Here is a 27869-nt window from a genome sequence, read left to right as displayed (position 1 = left end):
GATGCCACAAGGACTCCTCGTTGTTTAGTTAAAATATTGGATCTCTCAAAGTGGCTGGCCCTTTAAAGGGAGTTGAATCTCAGACCCACCTGTGACACAGTTAACTCACCTCCCCAGGTGGGGAAAATGAAGACTGTCATATGGCAGCTGAGTCATGTGACTCAATCAGTCCCCTGGAGTAGATAAGAGGGAGGGCTTCTGCTTGCAGGTGTTCCTGATTTCAGGAGACACTAGCTAGGAAAGGCTGCTTGTGTATCCTGGTGGCTAAGCTGTGGAGGAACCCTGGAAGAGATGCCTTGGAGGAAATGCTCTTATGAAGATTTTTGTTCAGGGTACTGTTTCTTGACTTTGTTGCTAGTCTAGGAGGATGCAGTGGAAGGCAATATAAAGGGACCATGGAGAACCCCAACATAAGCCCTGGAAGCAGAGCAGTGGAATTGCTTAGCTAAGTGAAAAGGGTTTGGGCTTAGCTGGCTATTGGAAGCTGTGTGTAAAAACTCAGTAAATTAGACACCAGAAGAGCGTTGTTGTTTTTAATACTTTTAGGTGGTGAAAGGCTACTAGCAGATGCAAGGAGGGATTGAGGTTGGGTTGTCTGCAGAGCTACTGCATGCCATGAGGGTGTATTTTAGAGGAGTGTTTGTTACCTTGGGCATCACAAATTTGCAGTTAGCATACACAGTGATAGATCATGTTCAGTGTTGTCAGCTAGTCATGGTTAAACTCTTTGGGACAAGGCTTCAACCATAATGCTAAACCTGGCTTCTCTCGGTCTACGCTGGCTGCAAAGCCCTGGCCAGCATTGTGTACCCTAACTCAAACACAATTTTTAACACTTAAGTAGAGCAGTATTTCTTAATGTGACAATGCCATAAAAATCCTCAAAGGTGGACTTTATGGGCCACACTTAATTATTGGCCTCTCTCTTTTGGCACCCAAAACTTTGCAAGTGCAATCAACAGTTAATATTTACAAAACTGGCCAAAATTTAGATAACAAAATTACTTTCTTAGGATATGGCAGAAATAGAGATTGTGGCTGGGAGAGGAGAGAGAATCACAGAAAGAATGAATCTCAAGAGGTCATCTCTTGCACTGAGGCAGGACTGAGTGTATCTATACCATTTGACATCTCCCCTACATGTTACAATCTTTTAATGATACCTGGAGTACGCTACACATCAAAATCAGACATTGTCTGGGAACTGGACAGTGGGGCTATTAACAAAATCACCTTTTTTCCTGTACACAGTTCGCTTCTTCCATGGATGATGTAACCTGCTATGGGGTCAGGGAGAGGTGGTCCTATGGAAAGGAGTCCAGAATGTGCACTACAAGGGGTAATTGAGAGGGAGGGTTTTTTCTATAACACTTCATAAAATAGTTTTAGGGGTTTTATTGATAAAACTAATTAAATTGATGGACCAGAGACCAAAGTTTTCATACCTGGATACCTAAAAGGAGGTTTGTAAATCTATATTCAGACACCTAAATAGATCTTTGTAGTTGTTTAAAGTTAGACTCTTAAATCTGCATTTAGACAGGTTTCAGAGTAGCAGCCTTGTTAGTCTGTATTCGCAAAAAGAAAAGGAGTACTTGTGGCACCTTAGAGACCAACAAATTTATTAGAGCATAAGCTTTCGTTAGCTACAGCTCACTTCATGGCATCCGATGAAGTGAGCTGTAGCTCATGAAAGCTTATGCTCTAATAAATTTGTTGGTCTCTAAGGTGCCACAAGTACTCCTTTTCAAATCTGCATTTAGTTATGCTGGTTTGAAAACTTTGGCCAGAGTGCTGCCGTTCCGCCTTCTAATTCCCATAAAGTACTTGTAATGATAGACAATTGTCAGGTAAGCGAAAGTATTGTTTTGAAATGCAGGCATCAACTATGCAGTGTCAGATCCAGAGAGAACATTAGGGGTAGAGAGATCATCACCTAAGTTTCCTATCAATCATAAATAGGACAGTGTAAAGGAGGGGAGAGAGCAACAAGCTTTTCTGTTTCTAGGCATCAGTATAGATTCTGGTCCAGCCACTGCACAGAAAATGATAATTAAAAAAAACAACCGTAAATATGAGGATCAGATCGATTGAGTGTGTTACTGGGGTTATTGTGTTCCCTGCAGATTTAAAGCCTCAGTCAGTTCAATCAATAAATGCACCAGTACTAATAGAAAGGTAACGCTCTGCTTGGAAACATTTCATGGAAGCCAGCAGAGTTCTGGGAACTCTCAGCTGTATATTTGTGTTTGCCAATACCAGCAAGTTCCTTGAAGTTTTCTACAGACAATCTCTCAGCCTATTTTCTTGACATAATAATTGTCCCCAATAACTACAGTGTTAGTCTTATTTTGATTGTGAATGTATATTGATTCTGGCTGTGTCAGTTTCTGTAAATGCTAGTGAGTATAAGATGCTCTCTGGCTAACGAAAGAGCCAGTGCTATATTTGGGATGGGATGAGAGTTTTCCTCCAGTTTCTATAGGTGGAAGGCTTTCTTTTCTGCATCAGGTATGCAGCCTGGAGCCCTAACCACCTTCCTTTCTATAACAAAACTTGGTCAGTTGTGATTCCTTACCTTCTTCCTTAGGTGATCATGCCTGTCATATGATGATAAATATATAGGTAAGATGTAAGGATGTTATTTCTTCATTAAAAACATCACTGTACAAAGGACATGTAAGCTCTGTAGGATTGGGACCAAGTAGCATCCTACATATGAATACAGACATTGAAGAGGGAGCAACTCGGGTGGCAAAATGGAAGCCCGCAATGAAAGGGGCCGTAATTCCCATAAGCCTATTAAGCTTGAGTGCCTGCCCCAGAGAAAGTGTCTTGTTTACATATGTCCTCCTTGGTCGGGGAAACTTGCACCCAGGTGTCAAGGTTTTTCATAACAAATTAATGCACCAGATTACTCTTAATTTCATCCAGCTAAATTTATAGGGAATCTCTTCCTAGGGGAAGGCAGTGCAGTGCAGTGTTTTCTTCAAAGAGAAGTATTGTGGCATCTACTATGGGATGGGGTTCGAAGTGCTCATGATTCTTAATTAAGTCAAGTTTGCAAGAATGCAACTCATGAATCCAGACCCCCAGAGAGACAAGTGCATTCATCATTTAACAGGTGATGAAATAAATACACTTTGACCATCCTTCAAAATCCACAGAAAAGCAGTTTAATGAGGGCATATTATTTATTCTTATTTGGTTAATTCCAAAAATGCACAATGTTTTGTGTATAAAATACATGGCTTCTGCCCTAATCTTGCAGCCAAGGAGAAAGATATAATTGGCCAAATTTTCAAAAGTGCCCTGGCAATCCCATTGAGAAGACTGGAGAATTCCCCCTGCTTCCCACCTTCTGAACAATGGGTTCCTAGCAATTTTTAAAAAGCCGGTTTTTAAAGGGTGGCCTGAAAAAATAAGAATAGAATTTTAAGAGGGAAATGAAAAAATGGTGGTGGTATGGGGAACTGTGCTGGGATGGAGTTGATCATACAGCAATGATTACTGGTGGAGCAGAGAGGATCAAGGAGTACAAATGGTACATTGGAAAATAAACCCATAATCTCTGCACTCATTTCCCACATACATGTAACTGCTTGGAACAGTCCTGGAAACCATAAGATAAGAAAGAAGCTTTTCCACATATAGAGAGTGAAATGTAAATGAATCAATAATGAATGAGAATAGATCGCATTTCTGCAGGATCTTTCATTGAAAAGGGCTTTCCAAAATGATACGTACCAGAATCACTTTTTTACTGCCACCCAGCTACCTGGGACCCAACAATAATCATATAGGAAGAGAAATTGTGAATAGGGACATTAAGAAATTCATAAAAGTGCTCAAAGATTTTTTAACCCCTTAATTCCAGATTCCTCTCTAACCATGTATAGAACATGCCAGTTTATGAACCCTTAGGAATTAAGGGTTCAAGCTCATAGAGAGGGGACAGCATATTGAAAGTCTCACTAAAAGACATTCTCGCCCCCAACCATCATCATAAACTTGCATAAATCAAGTAATGTATGCAGTGTTGTTGTAGCTGTGTTGGTCCCAAGATAATAGAGAAAGAAAGTGGGTGAGGTAATATCTCACCCACCCTGTCTATAAATCAAGTAATTCACCCCAAAACATTGCTAAATGGAACTGGGGTTCCTGTCCTGCTTCCACTGAAATCAGTGGAAAAATTTGATGTCAATAGAACCAAAATTGCTTTTCTGATTACTAAATGGTGTCAAAGGTGGATACAAGAGGTATCACAAATTATTTTGGCTTTCTTCAGCTACACCTTGTGAAAGAGGTTTAGTCTCATGTAGTATCAATAGCTGAAGTCACTCGTAAAAATAAATGGCAACAAGGCACTTCTTGCACAAAATCCATTTTCATCCTGGTTAACAAGACTTCCCTTTGACAATAAAAAATCCTGGACTAGGAGGCTTGTGCAAGACTAAAACAATGTCACTGTTGTTGAACTGCTAAAGCTACAAACAAGCAGGCAGGGCTGAGCTCAGGTCTTTCAGCAGGATGACAGGAAGGTCCTACAAGTTACCGGGCTTGTCATTTCTAATAAAGTTTTTGCTCATAGGCTCTTGTGAGTTTGCTACAGAAAGGGAAAATGCAATTTCATGTTGACACAGCACAATTCCATTAGCTGAACAGTTGCCCATATGCAGCACTTACTCTGTACAGAAAATCCCTAGAGGGGAAGCCCCATATCATTTCTCAGCATATTCACTGTCATCTTGAATATGATCATTGTCTAGAAGTCTCGTACGATAGACCAGGACCGTGACCATTAGGTCCCTGCTTTGGAACCTGAATACATGTTTTAACGTGTAAAACAGATGTTATTTTAAACTTTGGAATCGCCATGAAATGACTACATTGCAGCATGAAACTGTCATTCAGTGAGAAGTGAGGAGACAAATGTTGAGTTGGATACAGAGAAGATGAATGACATTCGTGCTTGGGATTCAACTTCAACGAGTTCTAAATACATGGCATATGCTTTAAATCTGGATTGTTCTGTTATTTTGAAAACATTTTGCACCTGTCCTTAGCTTTAGGTGTTTCTAAATTGTCCATTTTAGAAATTTTAAAACATCTGCAAAGTATTTATCAAGATGTCTATGCATTGTGATGCATAGTCCTTGAATTGGCTTTCTGCACAGAGGTGAATTTCACCTCCCGGTTAGATTACAGAGCATGTGTGTGAGGTTCTCTCTGCAAGATGCACAACTTAAAAAGCAGCAATCTGCATTAGCTCTGATTTCCAATATGTCTAAGGTGTAGATCATGTACTTACAAGATAAGATAGGCCATACTGGGTCAGACCAAAGGTCCACCTAGCCCAGTATACTGTCTTCTGACAGTGGTCAATGCTAGGTGCTCCAGAGGGAATGAACAGAACAGGTAATCATCAAGTGATCCAATCCCTGTCACCCATTCCCAGCTTCTGGCGGACGGAGGCTAGGGACACCATCCCTGCCCATCCTGGCTAATAGTCATTGATGGACCTATCCATTAACTTTTCTAGTTCTTTTTTGAACCCTGTCTTAGCCTTCACAATATCCACTGGCAAGGAGTTCCACAAATTGACTGTACATTGTGTGGAAAAAATACTTCCTTTTGTTTTAAACCCGCTGCCTAGTAATTTATGTACTTCCATGTGCAATGCATTAGATCATATTTTCAAAGTGACAAAAGCATTGGTAACTGTGGCAAGATCCGCCTGAGAGAAAAGTCGCACTCTTCTCACCGTGTGCAGATTGAATAAAGTATCCTATTGTTTTGGACTGAGCTGCCACCAGAGTAACCCAGGAACATATCTGTTTTGGTAGCCACCCATAGCAATAACCTTAGCTTCTGTACTTTGGCTTAAAGAAAGCACCTCTAATGAGCTCTATAGATAAAAAGAGCTATATCAGAGCTAAATGTTGTTAGTTATTACTTTTATAATTAAATTGGTGCATTGTTTTTTTTTTCCTCCCTTGGGTGGGACTCTACAATGGCATTTGATGATGAAGCCTCTTTCCAGCCATGCCTATGAGATGGATCAGCATTGTTAATGTTTCAGAGGACTCCCAGTTTAGCTGCTTTGATGAGCTCCAGCTGGGTAGAGTAAATCAGTTCAAGTGAAGACTGTTTCCATGAGTTGTTGGAGAGAATGAATCATTGCAGCTGGGCAGCTAGTAGTGATTTTAATTAATGAAGTAGAAATATATAGCCTGCATCTCATGTACATGGGTTTTATACTAATTAAACTCAATTTTCTTTAATGGAATTAGTCCTGTTTTACATCAGGGTAAATGAGAGGAGAGTTGGACTTATTTGGGGGGAGGATAGCTCAGTGGTTTGAGCATTGGCCTGCTAAACCCAGGGTTGTGAGTTCAATCCTTAAGGGGGCCATTTAGGGATCTGGGATGAAAATTGGGGATTGATCCTGTTTTGAGTAGGGGGTTGGACTAGATGGCCTCATGAGGTGCCTTCCAACCCTGATATTCTATGATTAAGCTTTCAATCAGTACAGAATTCTGCTTTACACCAATTGTCTGAGAATGATAGTGGTTCATTTAGCAGAGTAGAATTTTATGCCTCTCATATTACTTTTGATTCACATGTTTTCATTGTCTTTCTAGAGCAATTAGTCAGATCAGAACATTTCTAGCTGGAGAACCTGCTCTCTTCCTGGAAGGAGCTCACACCTGCTGGCCAGCACATATGAATTTGAATACAGATATAAGAATGGTTAACCACAGCACCAGCATTACTCTGTCACCGAGCCTGCTCTTGCAAGGTCCAGAGTGGCCTCATCTGAGTGAAGTTAATGAGAATCAAGGATGCTCAGCACCTTATGGATTAATCCATTGGTGCTCAGGTACATTGCCAAAAGATAATGGCAATGGGAAGGGCAATTTGCACTGGAGCAGTTGAGAGTGGCGGCAGGGACTGGGATGATCCTGGGCCCCTATAGCAGGCAAACGCTGGCTTGCTGGTAGTCCAGTCTGGTTGTGCTGACATGGTTGAATTTCCATGGAGAGAACCAGAGGGACATGGAGTGACACCCTCTGGGGCTATTTGGAGTGTGACCAGGGTGTGGAAGGGTGATGCCTCTTTCCCAGGAGAGGGAATGGAATGTAGTACCAGGAGGTTCTGTGGCACTTAGGGAAGTTTGAATGGTGGCAGTTGGGCATGGCAGGTGAGCAGTTTGCAGTAGAACAATTGGGCATGGTTGGTTGGGGGCAGTTTAAAATGGAGCAGCTGGGAAGTGATCGGTGAGCCTGGCCATTGGCAGTTGGAACTGGGGCAGTTACTTGGGAGGTGACAGTTAGAGGCATTTGATTTTTTTAGAAAGTGTAGGGGACAATTTCCTGGCGCAAATGCTGGAAGAACCAACTAGGGGAAGAGCTCTTCTTGACCTGCTGCTCACAAATGGGGAAGAATTAGTAGGGAAAGCAAAAGTGCATGGGAACCTGGGAGGCAGTGACCATGAGATGGTCGAGTTCAGGATCCTGACACAGGGAAGAAAGGAGAGCAGCAGAATATGGACCCTGGACTTCAGAAAAGCAGACTTTGACTCCCTCAGGGAACTGATGGGCAGGATCCCCTGGGAGAATAACATGAGGGGGAAAGGAGTCCAGGAGAGCTGGCTGTATTTTAAAGAATCCTTATTGAGGTTACAAGGACAAACCATCCCAATGTATAGAAAGAATAGTAAATATGGCAGGCGACCAGCTTGGCTTAACAGTGAAATCCCTGCTGATCTTAAACACAAAAAAGAAGCTTACAAGAAGTGGAAGATTGGACAAATGACCAGGGAAGAGTACAAAAATATTATATGGACATGCAGGAGTGAAATCAGAAAGGTCAAATCACAGCTGGAGTTGCAGCTAGCAAGAGATCTTAAGAGTAACAAGAAGGGTTTCTTTAGGTATGTTAGCAACAAGAAGAAAGTCAAGGAAAGTGTGGGCCCCTTACTGAATGAGGGAGGCAACCTAGTGACAGAAGATGTGGAAAAAGCTAATGTACTCAATGCTTTTTTGCCTGTGTCTTCACGAACAAGGTCAGCTCCCAGACTTCTGCACTGGGCAGCACAGCATGGGGAGGAGGTGACCAGCCCTCTGTGAAGAAAGAAGTGGTTTGGGACTATTTAGAAAAGCTGGATGAGCACATGTCCATGGGGCCAGATGCGCTGCATCTGAGAGTGCTAAAGGAGTTGACAGATGTGATTGCAGAGCCGTTGGCCATTATCTTTGAAAACTCATGGCGATCGGGGGAAGTCCTGGATGACTGGAAAAAGGCTAATGTAGTGCCCATCTTTAAAAAAGGGAAGAAGGAGGATCCTGGGAACTACAGGCCAGTCAGCCTCACCTCATCCCTGGAAAAATCATGGAGCAGGTCCTCAAGGAATCAATTCTGAAGCACTTAGAGGAGAGGAAAGTGATCAGGAACAGTCAGCATGGATTCACCAAGGGCAAGTCATGCCTGACTATCTAATTGCCTTCTATGATGAGATAACTGGCTCTGTGGATGAGGGGAAAGCAGTGGATGTGTTGTTCCTTGACTTTAGCAAAGCTTTTGACACGTTCTCCCACAGTATTCTTGCCAGCAAGTTAAAGAAGTATGGGCTGGATGAATGGATGATAAAATGGATAGAAAGCTGGCTAGATTGTTGGGCTCAACAGGTAGTGATCAATGGCTCCATGTCTAGTTGGCAGCCGGTATCAAGTGGAGTGCCCCAAGGGTCGGTCCTCGGGTCAGTTTTGTTCAATATCTTCATTAATGATCTGGAGGATGGTGTGGATTGCATCCCCAGCAAGTTTGCAGATGACACTAAACTGGGAGGAGAGGTAGATATGCTGGAGGGTAGGGATAGGATACAGAGGGCCCTAGACAAATTAGGGGATTGGGCCAAAAAAAATCCGATGAGGTTCAACAAGGACAAGTGCAGAGTCCTGCACTTAGGACGGAAGAATCCCATGCACTGCTACAGACTAGGGACCGAATGGCTAGGCAGCAGTTCTGCAGAAAAGGACCTAGGGTTTACAGTGGACGAGAAGCTGGATGAGAGTCAACAGTGTGCCGTTGTTGCCAAGAAGGCCAATGGCATTTTGGGATGTATAAGTAGGGGTATTGCCAGCAGATCGAGGGACGTGATCATTCCCCTCTATTCGACATTGGTGAGGCCTCATCTGGAGTACTGTGTCCAGTTTTGGGCCCCACACTACAAGAAGGATGTGGAAAAATTGGAAAGCATCCAGCGTAGGGCAACAAAAATGATTAGGGGACTGGAACATGTGACTTATGAGGAGAGGCTGAGGGAACTGGGATTGTTTAGTCTGTGGAAGAGAAGAATGAGGGGGATTTGATAGCTGCTTTCAACTACCTGAAAGGGGCTTCCAAAGAGAATGGCTCTAGGCTGTTCTCAGTGGTAGCAGATGACAGAATGAGGAGCAATGGGCTCAAGTTGCAGTGGGGGAGGTTTAGGTTGGATATTAGGAAAAACTTTTGCACTAGGAGGGTGGTGAAACACTGGAATGCGTTACCTAGGGAGGTGGTGGAATCTCCTTCCTTAGAAGTTTTTAAGGTCAGGCTTGACAAAGCCCTGGCTGGGATGATTTAGTTGGGTCCTGCTTTGAGCAGGGGGTTGGACTAGATGACCAATTGAGGTGCCTTCCAACCCTGATATTCTATGATTGGGGGCAGTTGGGGAATGGCCAGTGGGAGGAGTTGGAAGGTGACAGGTGGGGGCAGTTTGTGGGCAGCTGGGAGGTGACAAATGGAAAATGGCTGGGGGCGGGCAGTTAGGAGATGATAGTGGGGGATAGTTTGAAGGGGGCAGTGAGGAGGTGGCAGTTGGGAGAATGGCCATTAGGGGAGGCGGGAGGGGCTGTGAGGGGCAGTTTGGAGGTGGCAGTTGGAGAATGGCCATTGGGGGCAGTCACGAGGGGGCTGTGAGGGGTCGTTGGAGGCAGTTGGAGAATGGCCGCTGGGGTGTGTGTGGGGACATTGGAGGCAGTCGGGACGTGACAGATGGAGAATGGCCGTTGGGGGCAGTGGGAAGGGGGTTGTGGGGGCAGGCGGGAGGGGGCAGTTGGAGAATGGCCGGTGGGGGCAGGCGGGAGGGGGCAGGTGGAGAATGGCCGGTGGGGGCAGGCGGGAGGGGGCAGGTGGAGAATGGCCGGTGGGGGCAGTGGGAAGGGGGTTGTGGGGGCAGGCAGGAGGGGGCAGTTGGAGAATGGCCGGTGGGGGCAGTGGGAAGGGGGTTGTGGGGGCAGGCGGGAGGGGGCAGTTGGAGAATGGCCGGTGGGGGCAGGCGGGAGGGGGCAGTTGGAGAATGGCCGGTGGGGGCAGGCGGGAGGGGGCAGTTGGAGAATGGCCGGTGGGGGCAGGCGGGAGGGGGCAGTTGGAGAATGGCCGGTGGGGGCAGTGGGAAGGGGGCAGGTGGAGAATGGCCGGTGGGGGCAGTGGGAAGGGGGCAGGTGGAGAATGGCCGGTGGGGGCAGTTGGAGAATGGCCGGTGGGGGCAGTGGGAAGGGGGCAGTTGGAGAATGGCCGGTGGGGGCAGTGGGAAGGGGGCAGTTGGAGAATGGCCGGTGGGGGCAGTGGGAAGGGGGCAGTTGGAGAATGGCCGGTGGGGGCAGGCGGGAGGGGGCAGTTGGAGAATGGCCGGTGGGGGCAGTGGGAAGGGGGCAGTTGGAGAATGGCCGGTGGGGGCAGGCGGGAGGGGGCAGTTGGAGAATGGCCGGTGGGGGCAGGCGGGAGGGGGCAGTTGGAGAATGGCCGGTGGGGGCAGGCGGGAGGGGGCAGGTGGAGAATGGCCGGTGGGGGCAGTGGGAAGGGGGCAGGTGGAGAATGGCCGGTGGGGGCAGGCGGGAGGGGGCAATTGGAGAATGGCCGGTGGGGGCAGGCGGGAGGGGGCAGTTGGAGAATGGCCGGTGGGGGCAGTGGGAAGGGGGCAGGTGGAGAATGGCCGGTGGGGGCAGTGGGAAGGGGGCAGGTGGAGAATGGCCGGTGGGGGCAGGCGGGAGGGGGCAGTTGGAGAATGGCCGGTGGGGGCAGTTGGAGAATGGCCGGGGGGGGCAGTGGGAAGGGGGCAGTTGGAGAATGGCCGGTGGGGGCAGTGGGAAGGGGGCAGTTGGAGAATGGCCGGTGGGGGCAGTGGGAAGGGGGCAGTTGGAGAATGGCCGGTGGGGGCAGTGGGAAGGGGGCAGTTGGAGAATGGCCGGTGGGGGCAGGCGGGAGGGGGCAGTTGGAGAATGGCCGGTGGGGGCAGTGGGAAGGGGGCAGTTGGAGAATGGCCGGTGGGGGCAGGCGGAAGGGGGTTGTGGGGGCAGGCGGGAGGGGGCAGTTGGAGAATGGCCGGTGGGGGCAGGCGGGAGGGGGCAGTTGGAGAATGGCCGGTGGGGGCAGGCGGGAGGGGGCAGTTGGAGAATGGCCGGTGGGGGCAGGCGGGAGGGGGCAGTTGGAGAATGGCCGGTGGGGGCAGTGGGAAGGGGGCAGTTGGAGAATGGCCGGTGGGGGCAGTGGGAAGGGGGCAGTTGGAGAATGGCCGGTGGGGGCAGTGGGAAGGGGGCAGTTGGAGAATGGCCGGTGGGGGCAGTGGGAAGGGGGCAGTTGGAGAATGGCCGGTGGGGGCAGGCGGAAGGGGGCAGTTGGAGAATGGCCGGTGGGGGCAGTGGGAAGGGGGCAGGTGGAGAATGGCCGGTGGGGGCAGTGGGAAGGGGGCAGTTGGAGAATGGCCGGTGGGGGCAGTGGGAAGGGGGCAGTTGGAGAATGGCCGGTGGGGGCAGGCGGAAGGGGGTTGTGGGGGCAGGCGGGAGGGGGCAGTTGGAGAATGGCCGGTGGGGGCAGGCGGGAGGGGGCAGTTGGAGAATGGCCGGTGGGGGCAGTGGGAAGGGGGCAGGTGGAGAATGGCCGGTGGGGGCAGGCGGGAGGGGGCAGTTGGAGAATGGCCGGTGGGGGCAGGCGGGAGGGGGCAGTTGGAGAATGGCCGGTGGGGGCAGGCGGGAGGGGGCAGTTGGAGAATGGCCGGGGGGGCCGGGGGGCGGGGGCAGTTGGAGAATGGCCGGTGGGGGCAGGCGGGAGGGGGCAGTTGGAGAATGGCCGGTGGGGGCAGGCGGGAGGGGGCAGTTGGAGAATGGCCGGTGGGGGCAGGCGGGAGGGGGCAGTTGGAGAATGGCCGGTGGGGGCAGTTGGAGAATGGCCGGTGGGGGCAGTGGGAAGGGGGCAGTTGGAGAATGGCCGGTGGGGGCAGTGGGAAGGGGGCAGGTGGAGAATGGCCGGTGGGGGCAGGCGGGAGGGGGCAGTTGGAGAATGGCCGGTGGGGGCAGTGGGAAGGGGGCAGTTGGAGAATGGCCGGTGGGGGCAGGCGGAAGGGGGTTGTGGGGGCAGGCGGGAGGGGGCAGTTGGAGAATGGCCGGTGGGGGCAGTGGGAAGGGGGCAGGTGGAGAATGGCCGGTGGGGGCAGGCGGGAGGGGGCAGGTGGAGAATGGCCGGTGGGGGCAGGCGGGAGGGGGCAGTTGGAGAATGGCCGGTGGGGGCAGTGGGAAGGGGGCAGGTGGAGAATGGCCGGTGGGGGCAGTGGGAAGGGGGCAGTTGGAGAATGGCCGGTGGGGGCAGGCCGGAGGGGGCAGTTGGAGAATGGCCGGTGGGGGCAGTGGGAAGGGGGCAGGTGGAGAATGGCCGGTGGGGGCAGGCGGGAGGGGGCAGTTGGAGAATGGCCGGTGGGGGCAGGCGGGAGGGGGCAGTTGGAGAATGGCCGGTGGGGGCAGTGGGAAGGGGGCAGGTGGAGAATGGCCGGTGGGGGCAGTGGGAAGGGGGCAGGTGGAGAATGGCCGGTGGGGGCAGGCGGGAGGGGGCAGTTGGAGAATGGCCGGTGGGGGCAGTGGGAAGGGGGCAGTTGGAGAATGGCCGGTGGGGGCAGTGGGAAGGGGGCAGTTGGAGAATGGCCGGTGGGGGCAGTGGGAAGGGGGCAGTTGGAGAATGGCCGGTGGGGGCAGGCGGGAGGGGGCAGTTGGAGAATGGCCGGTGGGGGCAGTGGGAAGGGGGCAGGTGGAGATGGCCGGTGGGGGCAGGCGGGAGGGGGCAGTTGGAGAATGGCCGGTGGGGGCAGGCGGGAGGGGGCAGTTGGAGAATGGCCGGTGGGGGCAGTGGGAAGGGGGCAGGTGGAGAATGGCCGGTGGGGGCAGTGGGAAGGGGGCAGGTGGAGAATGGCCGGTGGGGGCAGGCGGGAGGGGGCAGTTGGAGAATGGCCGGTGGGGGCAGTTGGAGAATGGCCGGTGGGGGCAGTGGGAAGGGGGCAGTTGGAGAATGGCCGGTGGGGGGGGTGGGAAGGGGGCAGTTGGAGAATGGCCGGTGGGGGCAGGCGGAAGGGGGTTGTGGGGGCAGGCGGGAGGGGGCAGTTGGAGAATGGCCGGTGGGGGCAGGCGGGAGGGGGCAGGTGGAGAATGGCCGGTGGGGGCAGGCGGGGGGGCAGGTGGAGAATGGCCGGTGGGGGCAGGCGGGAAGGGGGCAGTTGGAGAATGGCCGGTGGGGGCAGGCGGGAGGGGGCAGTTGGAGAATGGCCGGTGGGGGCAGTGGGAAGGGGGCAGTTGGAGAATGGCCGGTGGGGGCAGTGGGAAGGGGGCAGTTGGAGAATGGCCGGTGGGGGCAGGCGGGAGGGGGCAGTTGGAGAATGGCCGGTGGGGGCAGTGGGAAGGGGGCAGTTGGAGAATGGCCGGTGGGGGCAGGCGGAAGGGGGTTGTGGGGGCAGGCGGGCGGGGGCAGTTGGAGAATGGCTGGTGGGGGCAGGTGGGAGGGGGCAGGTGGAGAATGGCCGGTGGGGGCAGGCGGGAGGGGGCAGGTGGAGAATGGCCGGTGGGGGCAGGCGGGAGGGGGCAGTTGGAGAATGGCCGGTGGGGGCAGGCGGGAGGGGGCAGTTGGAGAATGGCCGGTGGGGGCAGTGGGAAGGGGGCAGTTGGAGAATGGCCGGTGGGGGCAGGCGGAAGGGGGTTGTGGGGGCAGGCGGGAGGGGGCAGTTGGAGAATGGCCGGTGGGGGCAGCGGGAGGGGGCAGTTGGAGAATGGCCGGTGGGGGCAGTGGGAAGGGGGCAGGTGGAGAATGGCCGGTGGGGGCAGGCGGAGGGGGCAGTTGGAGAATGGCCGGTGGGGGCAGGCGGGAGGGGGCAGTTGGAGAATGGCCGGTGGGGGCAGGCGGGAGGGGGCAGTTGGAGAATGGCCGGTGGGGGCAGGCGGGAGGGGGCAGTTGGAGAATGCCGGTGGGGGCAGGCGGGAGGGGGCAGTTGGAGAATGGCCGGTGGGGGCAGGCGGGAGGGGGCAGTTGGAGAATGGCCGGTGGGGGCAGGCGGGAGGGGGCAGTTGGAGAATGGCCGGTGGGGGCAGTTGGAGAATGGCCGGTGGGGGCAGTGGGAAGGGGGCAGTTGGAGAATGGCCGGTGGGGGCAGTGGGAAGGGGGCAGGTGGAGAATGGCCGGTGGGGGCAGCGGGAGGGGGCAGTTGGAGAATGGCCGGTGGGGGCAGTGGGAAGGGGGCAGTTGGAGAATGGCCGGTGGGGGCAGGCGGAAGGGGGTTGTGGGGGCAGGCGGGAGGGGGCAGTTGGAGAATGGCCGGTGGGGGCAGTGGGAAGGGGGCAGGTGGAGAATGGCCGGTGGGGGCAGGCGGGAGGGGGCAGGTGGAGAATGGCCGGTGGGGGCAGGCGGGAGGGGGCAGTTGGAGAATGGCCGGTGGGGGCAGTGGGAAGGGGGCAGGTGGAGAATGGCCGGTGGGGGCAGTGGGAAGGGGGCAGTTGGAGAATGGCCGGTGGGGGCAGGCGGGAGGGGGCAGTTGGAGAATGGCCGGTGGGGGCAGTGGGAAGGGGGCAGGTGGAGAATGGCCGGTGGGGGCAGGCGGGAGGGGGCAGTTGGAGAATGGCCGGTGGGGGCAGGCGGGAGGGGGCAGTTGGAGAATGGCCGGTGGGGGCAGTGGGAACGGGGCAGGTGGAGAATGGCCGGTGGGGGCAGTGGGAAGGGGGCAGGTGGAGAATGGCCGGTGGGGGCAGGCGGGAGGGGGCAGTTGGAGAATGGCCGGTGGGGCAGTGGGAAGGGGGCAGTTGGAGAATGGCCGGTGGGGCCAGTGGGAAGGGGGCAGTTGGAGAATGGCCGGTGGGGGCAGTGGGAAGGGGGCAGTTGGAGAATGGCCGGTGGGGGCAGGCGGGAGGGGGCAGTTGGAGAATGGCCGGTGGGGGCAGTGGGAAGGGGGCAGGTGGAGAATGGCCGGTGGGGGCAGGCGGGAGGGGGCAGTTGGAGAATGGCCGGTGGGGGCAGGCGGGAGGGGGCAGTTGGAGAATGGCCGGTGGGGGCAGTGGGAAGGGGGCAGGTGGAGAATGGCCGGTGGGGGCAGTGGGAAGGGGGCAGGTGGAGAATGGCCGGTGGGGGCAGGCGGGAGGGGGCAGTTGGAGAATGGCCGGTGGGGGCAGTTGGAGAATGGCCGGTGGGGGCAGTGGGAAGGGGGCAGTTGGAGAATGGCCGTTGGGGGCAGTGGGAAGGGGGCAGTTGGAGAATGGCCGGTGGGGGCAGGCGGAAGGGGGTTGTGGGGGCAGGCGGGAGGGGGCAGTTGGAGAATGGCCGGTGGGGGCAGGCGGGAGGGGGCAGGTGGAGAATGGCCGGTGGGGGCAGGCGGAGGGGGCAGGTGGAGAATGGCCGGTGGGGGCAGGCGGGAGGGGGCAGTTGGAGAATGGCCGGTGGGGGCAGGCGGGGGGGGCAGTTGGAGAATGGCCGGTTGGGGCAGTGGGAAGGGGGCAGTTGGAGAATGGCCGGTGGGGGCAGTGGGAAGGGGGCAGTGGAGAATGGCCGGTGGGGGCAGGCGGGAGGGGGCAGTTGGAGAATGGCCGGTGGGGGCAGTGGGAAGGGGGCAGTTGGAGAATGGCCGGTGGGGGCAGGCGGAAGGGGGTTGTGGGGGCAGGCGGGCGGGGGCAGTTGGAGAATGGCTGGTGGGGGCAGGTGGGATGGGGCAGGTGAGAATGGCCGGTGGGGGCAGGCGGGAGGGGCAGGTGAGATGGCCGGTGGGTCAGCGGGAGGGGCAGTTGGAGATGGCCGTGGGGGCAGGCGGGAGGGGAGTTTGGAGAATGGTGGCCGGTGGGGGCAGTGGAAGGGGGCAGTTGGAGAATGGCCGTTGGGGCAGTGGGAAGGGGGCAGTTGGGAATGGCCGGTGGGGGCAGGGCGGGAGGGGTCAGTTGAAATTGGCCGGTGGGGGCAGTGGAAGGGGCAGTTGGAGAATGGCCGGGGGGGCAGGCGGAAGGGGCAGTTTGGAGAATGGCCGTGGGCAGTGGGAGGTGGGCAGTTGGAGAATGCCGGTGGGGGCATGCGAAGGGGGCAGTTGGAGAATTCCGGGGGGCAAGTGGGAAGGGGGCAGTTGGAGAATGGCCGGTGGGGCAGGCGGAAGGGGGCAGTTGGAGAATGGCCGGTGGGGGCAGTGGGAAGGGGGCAGTTGGAGAATGGCCGGTGGGGGCAGCGGGAGGGGGCAGTTGGAGAATGGCCGGTGGGGGCAGTGGGAAGGGGGCAGTTGGAGAATGGCCGGTGGGGGCAGGCGGAAGGGGGTTGTGGGGGCAGGCGGGAGGGGGCAGTTGGAGAATGGCCGGTGGGGGCAGGCGGGAGGGGGCAGGTGGAGAATGGCCGGTGGGGGCAGGCGGGAGGGGGCAGGTGGAGAATGGCCGGTGGGGGCAGGCGGGAGGGGGCAGTTGGAGAATGGCCGGTGGGGGCAGTCGGGAGGGGGCAGTTGGAGAATGGCCGGTGGGGGCAGGCGGGAAGGGGGCAGTTGGAGAATGGCCGGTGGGGGCAGGCGGGAGGGGGCAGTGGAGAATGGCCGGTGGGGGCAGTGGGAAGGGGGCAGTTGGAGAATGGCCGGTGGGGGCAGGCGTAAGGGGGCAGTTGGAGAATGGCCGGTGGGGCAGTGGGAAGGGGGCAGTTGGAGAATGGCCGTGGGGGCAGGCGGAGTGGGGCAGTTTGGAATGGCCGTGGGCAAGTGGGAAGGGGGCAGTTGGAGAATGGCCGTGGGGCAGGCGGAAGGGGGTTGTGGGGCAGGCGGAGGGGGCAGTTGGAGAATGGCCGGTTGGGGCAGGCGGAGGGGCAGTGGAGATGGCCGGTGGGGCAGGCGGGAGGGGGCAGGTGGAGAATGGCCGGTGGGGGCAGGCGGGAGGGGGCAGTTGGAGAATGGCCGGTGGGGCAGGCGGGAAGGGCAGGTGGAGAATGGCCGGTGGGGGCAGGCGGAGGGGCAGTTAGAATGGCCGTGGGGCAGGCGGGAAGGGGCAGTTGTCGAATGGCCGGGGGGGCAGTGGAAGGGGGCAGTTGGAGAATGGCGGTGGGCAGGCGGAGGGGGCAGTTGGAGAATGGCCGGTGGGGGCAGTGGAAGGGGGCAGGTGGAGAATGGCCGGTGGGGGCAGCGGGAAGGGGGTTGTGGGGGCAGGCGGCAGGGGGCAGCTGGCAGGGGCGGCCCGCTCACGGCCATGGGCTCGGCGCACCGCCCCTCCCCGCGCCGGGGCAGAGTCGAGGGGAAGGGGGCGGGCAGCGCTTAGGTTGAGAACGGCCGGGCTCGCCGGGATGCAGGGGCGGGGCCTCGCGGCGCCGCGGCGGAGACACGCCAGGAAGGGGCGGAGTCCCGTCACGCCGGGGCGGGGTCACGCAGGAGGGGGCGGGGCCCGCACGGCGCTGGGCTGGGGCCTGTTGTGTCTGAGGAGCTCGGGCCGTACCGGGAGCCCGTTAGTGGCTGCTCCGGCTCCCTCCCCACCCCCGTCCCAGCCCCTCCGCCTCCCCCCCCCCCCACCATGGAGGACCCGTCCCGGCTGCTGGCGGCGGCGCACGGTGCGGGGGTCTCCCTGCCCGGGGGGATCCCGCCGCCTCCCTCCGCTGGAGACCCGGCCGCCGCCGCCCCCCCGCCGCCGCCCCCGCATCGGCTCCAGCCGGGGCCGCCGCCCCCCGGGCACCAGGATACTGGGGACATCCTGCAGCAGATCATGGCCATCACCGACCAGAGCCTGGACGAGGCGCAAGCCAGGTACCGCAGGGGACGGGGGTGTGCGGCCCTTCGGGTCCGAGCAGCGCCTGCGGGGAGGCTTCCTAGGTGGGCGGCGGGGCGGGGGGTGTCTGGGCGCGGGCCTGGAGCGGGGCTCTGAGCACAGCGGGTCTGACTAGGGGACCTGGAGGCTGGCTGCAGTCTCTGAGCTCGAGGCGCTGGGGACTGAAGGGTCTCGAGTCCAGGGGTTTTTAGGCATCAGGGCCTGGGCTGCGTAGGGCAGAGTCTCTGGGGGCTGGGTACCAGGATTGGCTAGAGAGGCGCCAAATCCTGGAATCTTTGGGAACCAGAGTCTGGTTCCAGGGGGTGGCAGTGTGTGGCACTAAAGAGTAGAGTGGGGTAGTGCCTAGCATCTGCTGTAGGCGTGCTGAGAGCACCAGGTGCTCAGGCTCATGGGTACTAACTTCCCTGCCTGTTTCCATCTCTCGTGTTGCTTGTGAACTTGTATGCTGGGCAAGGCGTGAGGCAGCCTGATTTAGTTTCACAGAGGAACTTTGCTTAAAACGGTAGAGTGAGTTATAGTGTCCAGACCCTGGTAATGTCTTAGGAGCAAACCCTCAGTATGGGGTTACAGTTTATTTAAGGGACTCTAGTGCTGACAGTCCTGGAGACTGAAGTTCCCTATATATCTGCAGGACAGGTACAGTTCAGGCAGCAATAAAGCAAACTTTCCTCAGGCACTGTTTATCTAGTAAAAAGAAAAGGAGGACTTGTGGCACCTTAGAGACTAACAAATTTATTTGAGCATAAGCTTCCACTGAATGCATCCGATGAAGTGAGCTGTAGCTCACGAAAGCTTGGGCTCAAATAAATTTTAGTCTCTAAAGTGCCACAAGTCCTCCTTTTCTTTTTGCGGATACAGACTCACAGGGCTGCTACTCTGAAACCTGTTTATCTAGTGTGTCTCAGCCCTGTCCTGGAGAGACCCCCACCTTATGGATGACGCAGTCCATATTTTATTGGCCGCTTATTCTTTGGCTGTTGCTGAGACTGCTTTTGGGGCAGGGGAAGTTCAATGGTGGAGGTTTTTATGATATAGACACTTATCTGCTAGGAATAGAGCTGAGACCCATGAGTTTTTCACACAGGTTACTTAATGAAGTCACCTAATGGGAATGTCTTTGACTCACTAGCTGTAGTGGCACTAGTGACCTAGAGATGGAAAGTTCTACATTCTTTTACTGATTTCCTGAGCCACTCCACTTCCTTTTTTCAGTTCTCCTTAGAGCCTTGACCATGGAGGATTTGAGGCTGTGGATCTAATTTTTGAATTTATCACTTGCTAGTTCTGCTCAGGGGAAATTTTTAACTAGACTTTCTTGTTCCCATCCCAGTAAGAATAAGAGTGTGGAGACTTTCAGTTTGCAAGATGAACAGTTAATTTGTATATTGACTGAGAGGTTCTTGTACCTTTGTCCTGTTAAGACTGTGTAGCACTTGCATATAGTGCTGTGGAGGTGAGTTGAATTCTTAGAAATATTTTTTACAAGCTAGCCTGTCTTAATAATGAATTGTCTTTTTGCTACTGCAGATGGGGGTTCAAATCATAGCTCCAGTCACAAGTGAAAATGATTTTTTTCTGTCAGTTGCACAACTACTGTTTAATTTGGCCTAGGAGTAGAATAAATGCAAGGTTGCTATTGCAGCTCAGGATTAAAGTGCCCTGGCAGAGAGTTGTGTGTGTGGTAGTGAGAGGGGCATGTGCACACAGGAACTGAATGGTAGGTGTGTTACACTTCAGGTCTAAGGTGCTTTGGCAGAGCTATGTGTGAGCAGTTTTCACAGCACTTGCTTGCACTATATCTGAATCGCCCCTCACTTGGGTGAGACCTAACTGTACTTGTGTTTTAAAGAGAGAAGCCTACCTGAGGAGTACATTGTCTTCTGTGCATACTGTGAATAACATAACCTAATGTGTAAAATCAGCATAATTCAATATCTTCTAGTTTATTTTCTCTGCCTTAGAGGTGTCTGTACCCCTGATTGGCTCTCTGTAATCATATGTTTTGCTTACTTGGCATGTACCAGTTATTAAAAAGTACGTAGAGTAGAGGAAGCAGTTTGGAAAGTGGAGGATTGTAAAACAGATCTGGCTTATAAAACTAGCAAATGAATACTCATGCATCAGATTCCAGACATTGATTTGTGACTTTGGTTAGGAGTCTGGCTGACTTTCCATTATAAATTACCTAAACCAAGGTTTATTTACTCTGAGAAGTTTCTTTGGCCTGACATTTAAGCCTTGTCTATGCTGGTGTCAGCAGCTGAACTGGTGCTGAAAATGGTTTAACTTGCAAATGTAGACAATGGCAAGTCGTGGTCTGCACTGTTTCAGAAACTGTAGAGAAAGGTTTTAACTACAATTTTGGAAACCATGCTGAAAATGATTTATCCAAGTACAGAGAACTACTGAAAATAAACCCCAGGCCCATAAACATGTTTGGTATGATCTGAAGATAAGTACTAACCATATAGTTATTGATTTTTAAAAAGAACGATGGTGGGGCTTCCTAGGAGAGAGTTTGTGGTAAAATTAGAGTTTTGTAGATTGTATTTACTGAGGAAAGATATTGTTCTACATTATAGTTTTTCAAACAATATTCTGGACTAGATTGAGTAAGAGGGACTCTTAAGAGGTGCTCTTCTGTGTTGAAATGAAGAGGGGGGAAAAAAATACTGCTACTATTTCAATCCCCTTACATATTTTCCATTACTGGTGGTGGTATGAGGCTTCCCCTAATATGCTCTGTCGTCTTACCAGTCACTGCAACACAAAATTAAAGCTGTCTATAGTTGTTTCATAGTAAGTGCATGCACAGATTAATGTGTATGTCACACAAAACACTGCAGTTCTGTTTGATTTTCAAAACTCCTCTACAAGAGAGCTGATAAAGTTGAGTGCTTAGGAAGTTTCTTGTTTTTTCCTATAAACAATAATTTAATTATGGGATCCTAGTGATTTTTGTGTAGGCTAAATTGCTCTAGCTATTTTCAGTGGTTTTAGAAAACTGAAACCTTTAGAAAAAATATTTTAGGCACAAAGTTTTTGAAGGTTCAAACTTTATAAAAAAAAAAAAAAGTGCCCTTGCATATGAGATGATTGTGCATGCACAATACAGGTTCTTGCATTATAGACAATAATGGGTCCATCTGTGCAGTCTACTTGCAAACGGAGAATCTTGGTAAGAAGGCCTATATGTCATTGTAAAGAAAGCAAAGCAACCCTCCTCAAATCCAGTGTAACTAGTCTCTCAGATGCTTCAGGGATGTTAGGCAGAGTGTCCTGGAATACCTACCTATCTGCAAGATGTCTTGACCATGATTTAGCTCCAGATGTTTTATTTGCTAGACTTTAATTTTATTCTGTATTAAAAAAAAAATCTGCATATTGAACTGTACTGGGTTTCAAATCCTCATAGCTTCACTGTGGGGCCTCCTGAGTTTCAGAACTTCCATTGTTTATATTCTAAATTTTAGACTGCAAGCTAAAAACTGAAGAGATGAAGTTTTATTATCTGCCAAAAATTACATTATGTAACCTGCTTAATATCAATGTTAATCAACTTTATCATTCTACAAAAGAGTAAATATTAGCCATATTAGCTATGTAATGACTTCTGGACAGCCTGTTTCTGAGAACTTATAACACATCTATCTTATTTAGTTTGTAAATCAGCTTTTTTAGCCCTATTTTTATGGGAGCAGAGTTTTAAGGCCTGGAATTGGTGGTATGTCATCAAGCAAGGACAATAGAATCCACTTGGCTTTCTTTTCAGCTGCCTTTGTTCTCAGGCTGCTTGTCTGTGGGTAGATATTGATCTGCTTAGATATCTTATAATGTGCATTATGCTTTTCTTGGTTCCATGTATTGAAGTAACCTGGTCCGTGGACTTCAACTTGTGATATTTTGCTTAATTCTTGTATTGTATTTGAATATTTATTGGAGGCTTGCAGCTACCTGTTGTAAATGTTGTTGGTGAGGGATTGTAAGGAAATTGAGTAAACTTTTAAGCCCTTACCCATAGCTGGAGTACTGCTATGTAAGGAATATCAGGATGAGCTGTAGTTAATAAAGAAAACTTCTGAAAAGGGGTTACTCCCAGCTCTGAATGTACTTTAATTAAATAATTTAAAAATTACAAAAGGGGTCATCATCACAGAAGGTGGTGATGGAGGGAATTTTTAAAGGCACAAATGGCAGGTACCTAACTCCCAACTTCCAGTGGAAGACAGGTGCCTTATTGACATTTGTGCCTTTAAAAATCTCCCCCAGAGAAATGTAAATTTTTTTTTAAGTATCCTGTTCCTCAGTAGTTCCAGAGAGATGTTCTAACAAACTTTGTGAGGATGTTTATAACATGTCTGGCTATAACTGAGAATATGGCATGACTTTTTGGGTGAGATACACCAGAACTGATGCCATTGCTATCTCTTCAGTGAAGTACTATGGTACATGACAGTTTTCAGAGTATCAGCTGTGTTAGTCTGTATTCGCAAAAAAGAAAAAAGGAGTACTTGTGGCACCTTAGAGAAATTTATTTGAGCATAAGCTTTAGTGAGCTGCAGCTCACTTCATCGGATGCATTCGAATGCATCCGATGAAGTGAGCTGTAGCTCACGAAAGCTTATGCTCAAATAAATTTCTCTAAGGTGCCACAAGTACTCCTTTTTTCTTTTTTGCAAATACAGACTAACACGGCTGATACTCTGAAAACTGTAACGAGAGTGATCGCTTTAAGATGAGCTATTACCAGTGGGAGGGGGAACCTTTTGTAGTGACAATCAAGGTGGGCCATTTCCAGCAGTTGACAAGAATGTCTGAGGAATGGTGTGGGGTGAGGGGGGGAATAAACATGGGGAAATACTTTTACTTTGTGTAATGACCCATCCACTCCCAGTCTTTATTCAAGCCTAAATTAATTGTATCCAGTTTGCTAATTAATTCCAGTTCAGCAGTCTCTGGTTGGAGTCTGTTTTTTGAAGTTTTTTTTGTTGAAGAATTGCAACTTTTAGGTCTGTAATCGAGTGACCAGAGAGGTTGAAGTGTTCTCCGACTGGTTTTTGAATGTCATAATTCTTGGTTCTTGAGATTTTCAAGTAGCTTAAGTATTCAGCTGTGTATGAAGATTCCACAGCAAATGTCTGGGGGGGAAAAAAAACGAAGGTATCGGAGTCAACAAGAACACTTATTTTTAAGGCTTCTGAATGAGACTGAAATAAAATTTAATGCCTTCTGTGACTAGGGGAGAGACCAACTGAGATGGTGATGGAAAGAGCTTTGCCATTGATAGGGAGAGAAGCAGACATTACTTGCCATAGATGAAAAAAGGGCAAAGGAATTAATTTCAGCATTCTTGTATATTTTGGTATTATACTCTGCATCAGCAAAAATATAGTTTTCATATCTCCTCAGGGTGTTTGAGAACTCCTTTTGTAGTTTCTGTTTCAAGCTTCTTAGGATATACAGGGGTACAAAGAGTGTGTGCATAAGTAAAAATAGAGGATTACAAAGTTTTCATATTTTTTCACTTATAGTAATCACTTGAAAGTGTGAAACTTGCTAACATGTTGATGGTACACAAGATTGGTCCCAAATGTAGTAAAATGTTGTGAAAATAGTTAACTTGTACATGACTTGTGGTTGTTTAAGTAGTAGCTTTAAATGGGGGGAAGAAAAGTTTTGGATACTAACTTGCCACTCAGTTTCTTATCAATTTTTGTGGATTTATACTTGCGTGTTCTGCTTTCTAAAATTTCTCTGTTTTGTGAATGACCCACAGAGACTGAGAAGACTGACTATGCAGGGGAAACAGTGAATGTTTATGCAGGTTCTGTCAAACAGGAATAAAATGATTTTTCTCCTCTCTGTCAATTACAAGTAATGTAGTGGCTGCTTTTAATAGTAGATTAAAAACTTCTTCTTTTTGACAGAAGTGATTTTTATTTTTAAAGTTGACTGTGTCCTCTTAAACTATTAGCAGCATTCTGTAAAACAGTTTATTTACATAGTGATTTATACAAATCAATTTCCATTGCATACAAAAAAGAATACCGTACCAACAAAAAACTGTACTAACGACATTTGCTTGCCATCTCTCTGATTACTTAGTTTGTATTTTATATCTGTCTATCCTACCCTTCATCTATTTTGTCATGTCAATTGTAAGCTATTTGAGGCAGCTACTGCATTTTCCTATGTATAATGCCTGTTGGGCATTACTGAACTACAAAATAAGAAATAATTCTGGAGTAATATTAGGTTTATTTAGAGGGTACATAAAGTGGACATTGTTTACTCATGGCTAGTGATGTAATTTAATGTGACCTTTCTCTTTCCACAAACAAGTGTAACATACTTGTTAATAAAAAGAAAAGGAGTACTTGTGGCGCTTTAGAGACTAACAAATTTATTTGAGCATAAGCTTTCGTGAGCTATAGCTCACTTCATCGGATGCATCAAATAATTAAATAAATAAATTTGTTAGTCTCTAAGGTGCCACAAGTACTCCTTTTCTTTTTGCGAATACAGACTAACACAGCTGCTACTCTGAAACCTATACTTTTCCCCCTTCCCATATTTTCTGTTTGGATAAGCAAGGACAAAAAATGAGGTGGTATCGGTCTCAAATGCTGGAAGCATAATGTGGCTTCTATCAAAGTAGAATGTACTTTAGGTTGTCTGGAAAAGTAGATGAACATTCTAGTGGGCTTGAGTGCCCCTCCAGCTACAGCTGTGTCAGAATTTCTATTGTAAACCCCTTTCTTTGATAGAATTATATGGGTGGATCAAGGTCAGGTATAGCTCATAATATGCAAATGCTGCTTTTAATATATTCACCACAAACATAACTGCTCCAAAGAAGCAGTTAATGTCTGCTGTGATTTCATACTAAGGATGCAGTCAGACACATTCTGCATGGTATTCCACATTGTGAATTTATAAGTAGTACATATGATGTGGCTTCTGGCACTAGGTCCTCCTGCTTGCACAGAGGTGTCCCCTTAACAGACAACCAGCCTGCTCTTGATCCCATTAAGGCCTACTCCTCCTTAAAAAGTATCTCTACCTTTCATCCCTCTTGCACAGAGATCCCAACAATCCTCAGGGTGCAATTTCTTCCATTTCTCTTCTAGGGGAAGGACAGTCTCCTTTTGTTTATAGACGGATACTTGTTTTGAGTTTGATTAAACTGAAAGAAACAATATTTGATTTGATCAATGGTAATTGAGTTCTGTTTTGTTTTTTAATGTTTAGAATCTGTATAATGTAAAAATGCGGCTCTCTCTCATTTTGGATGGACTGCTTTGTTAGAGCAATTGGAAGAATACTAATTCAGAAAGCAGCCATATAAAATATACTTTCAGTAGTTTAATTTCTGTTTTGCTTCTGCCAACTACAAGCAAATGAGTATTTCAGTTATTCTGGTAGAGAGTTTCTCTTGATGACCTTGAGTGAACTGTGTGATAGAACTTCTAAGTGTACATTAATCTTATTTGCTCATTTTTACAAATACATGGAATCGTTTTTTATAAACCTTGGCAGTCCTGCCGCTTTCCCCTTCCACTTGGCATTCATCCTTTCTTTCTCTCCTTTTCAGAAAACATGCCTTGAATTGCCACAGAATGAAACCAGCTCTCTTCAGTGTACTGTGTGAGATCAAGGAAAAAACAGGTGTGTTGTTGGAATTTTTGAATGATTTTTAGAAAGTTGGGTATCAGACATGAACATCTCCTGGGTCAAGTGCAACTGAGAGAGGTCTTTACCGAGTGAATGATTTTTACAGTTTAAGGCTTTAATGGTGATTTCCTGGCCTATTGTACTTCTCTGTTTGTTGGAGATTATTTTTTGCTTGCTTCCTACACTGTAGGCTGTGCCCTGATTTGAAGGAAATATTACTGCTTGCTGCTTTTGATTTGGAAAAACCAAAATAAAATGTAAGCATTACAATTATAATCTCTGAGGAGACGTGTGTAGACACAAAGGGGTGACAACCAGATACGGAAAATGTCTTTAATAGAATGCCTATGTCATGCCATTTCTTGAAAGAAAATGGTCCCAAAACTGTGGAGGGACTAGGAAATTAACACTGGAAAATGAACTAGACCTCAGAAAAGAGAGGCTGTGAGGAGAAGCAGAAGATTAGATGGGGAAAGAAGACAAAAGCAGCAGGAAACTGAGTTGACAGGTGGATTATGTGACTTATTTTCTTTGTGAGGAGGAATGGGGTTGTTAGGAGCGAGGTGGATTTTGATTTTGGCCACCCAGTGTATCAATTGTTCATCTATAAACTCCTGGGCAATGATGTTGGGATGTTTTATTGTGCTTTGGTGTGTAAATTTTTGCATTTACTTTATTTGGATGCTATATTAAAGGATAGTTGTAGAACCTGTTTAATTAAAAATATATAAAAAAAAATATAGATTGCTTAACATTAATATCCTAATACTGCCCTTGGTACTGAACCTGTACTAAAAAATAACTTATAATTTTCTTGTACATCACTTTTGTACCATATTTCCAAACTAAAGGCCATCTAGTTATATCTTCAATGATGATCTTTGCATCAAATGCAGTATGTGATACTAAATGAAATGCAACACACTCACACACTTTTGTGTAAAGAGAATGTTATAATTGACATATTTCGAGTTCTCATAGCAGCAATTTTCTTTCGTTGTAGGAAAACTTTATAGAAATTTTTGAATGGTTATGCTATAGTCGCTTGTGTCCGTTTATCCTATGTGGTTTTTTTCCTTTTGAGCAGGAGCTAATCTTAGAACAGCTAAAAGGAAACTAATCCAAGCGCTGCAGCACCCTTTTTATTTGTTTTTCCATGTTGGGATTTGCTTGTTCTGTGTTATAACCTGTAAGTTTAACTTCTATTTGACTTAAACATATTTGCAACAAGAGACATACATATTTGCAACAAGACTCCAATACCTTGGCTACACTGGATTTGTTTTGGTCTCATAGGTTTTTGAATGTCTGATGGTCTGTCTGTTCCTTATTTAAATTATGGAGAGCAGATGTTATGGCTTCAAGCAAATAAAAGCCTGGACATACTGTAGCATAAGGTTTAGGCTTTCTTTGTGACCCAGGCGCACAAGCTTCCTTTCTAGTTCAGAATCGGTTTACAACATGTTTGGCCCCCACAAACCTCTCTCCCACATTCCCTTTGTTACTGTGCCAATGTCACTCACAATAGCTCAGGATAAGCCATGTGCCCCTCCATTGAGCAGCCAGCTGGAAAGTGCAGAGAAATTCTGCCCAGAAAATGCTTTTTAAAAAATAATTGTAAAAGTGACTGTTCTTTTTTGCCAGTTAAATTGATTTATCCAAATCTAGCCTTCTCTCAAACTGTTTGAATTCTGAATTATATGATTTATTTTATTTTTCTTTTTGGATTAAATAATTCAGTCGTCGTAGTTTGTAGAATGACATTTTTATTTATATACTTCACCAGGAAAAATATACTGAAATAGATATTTCACTTTCAAGTATGTCCTAGATACACACAGTCCACATGCATTTATTGAAGGTACATCTAACCCAAGCAACGTTTTGCGGGGCAGAGAGTGCTACCTCAAGGAGCACAACAGCACATTGCTCCACTGAAGTCCATACTAGCCTCCTTCACGATAACATCCACTTAATTCTTTTGAGAACTGGCAAAAGTACTTTTCTGTCTTAGAATATTTTAAAAACCTGTTAATAAATCTGTCTAGCAGACTCCTTTCTTGGTGTTCAGCTGCCATGGACATCAGATGCTTGACTCCAGAAAGCTATGCTTATCCAAATATAAAAGCTGTTTATAGCTTT

The 27869-nt window shown here is 49.9% G+C and overlaps 1 protein-coding gene across 3 annotated transcripts in view; it reads left to right on the top strand.

The window, feature by feature from the left end:
- Positions 1-210: 210 nt before the first annotated feature.
- Positions 211-27869, top strand: part of PBX4 (PBX homeobox 4) — a 49589-nt gene continuing 21930 nt past the window's right edge. Inside the window, exons 1-2 of one of the 3 annotated variants that reach the window (XM_038379063.2) lie at positions 211-332; positions 25648-25721. In XM_038379063.2, the coding sequence (XP_038234991.1) occupies positions 292-332; positions 25648-25721 (115 nt within the window). In that variant the 5' untranslated portion in view covers positions 211-291. Of the gene's footprint in view, positions 333-6642; positions 6884-17677; positions 18032-25647; positions 25722-27869 lie in introns of those variants that run through there. The other 2 variants (XM_043506959.1, XM_038379062.2) reach the window with 2 other exon arrangements.

Source organism: Dermochelys coriacea, chromosome 20, assembly GCF_009764565.3.
Source record: "Dermochelys coriacea isolate rDerCor1 chromosome 20, rDerCor1.pri.v4, whole genome shotgun sequence".
Classification (NCBI taxonomy): domain Eukaryota; kingdom Metazoa; phylum Chordata; order Testudines; family Dermochelyidae; genus Dermochelys; species Dermochelys coriacea.
Note: the sequence above shows the minus strand (reverse complement) of the source record. Positions and strands in the feature narration are given on the sequence as shown.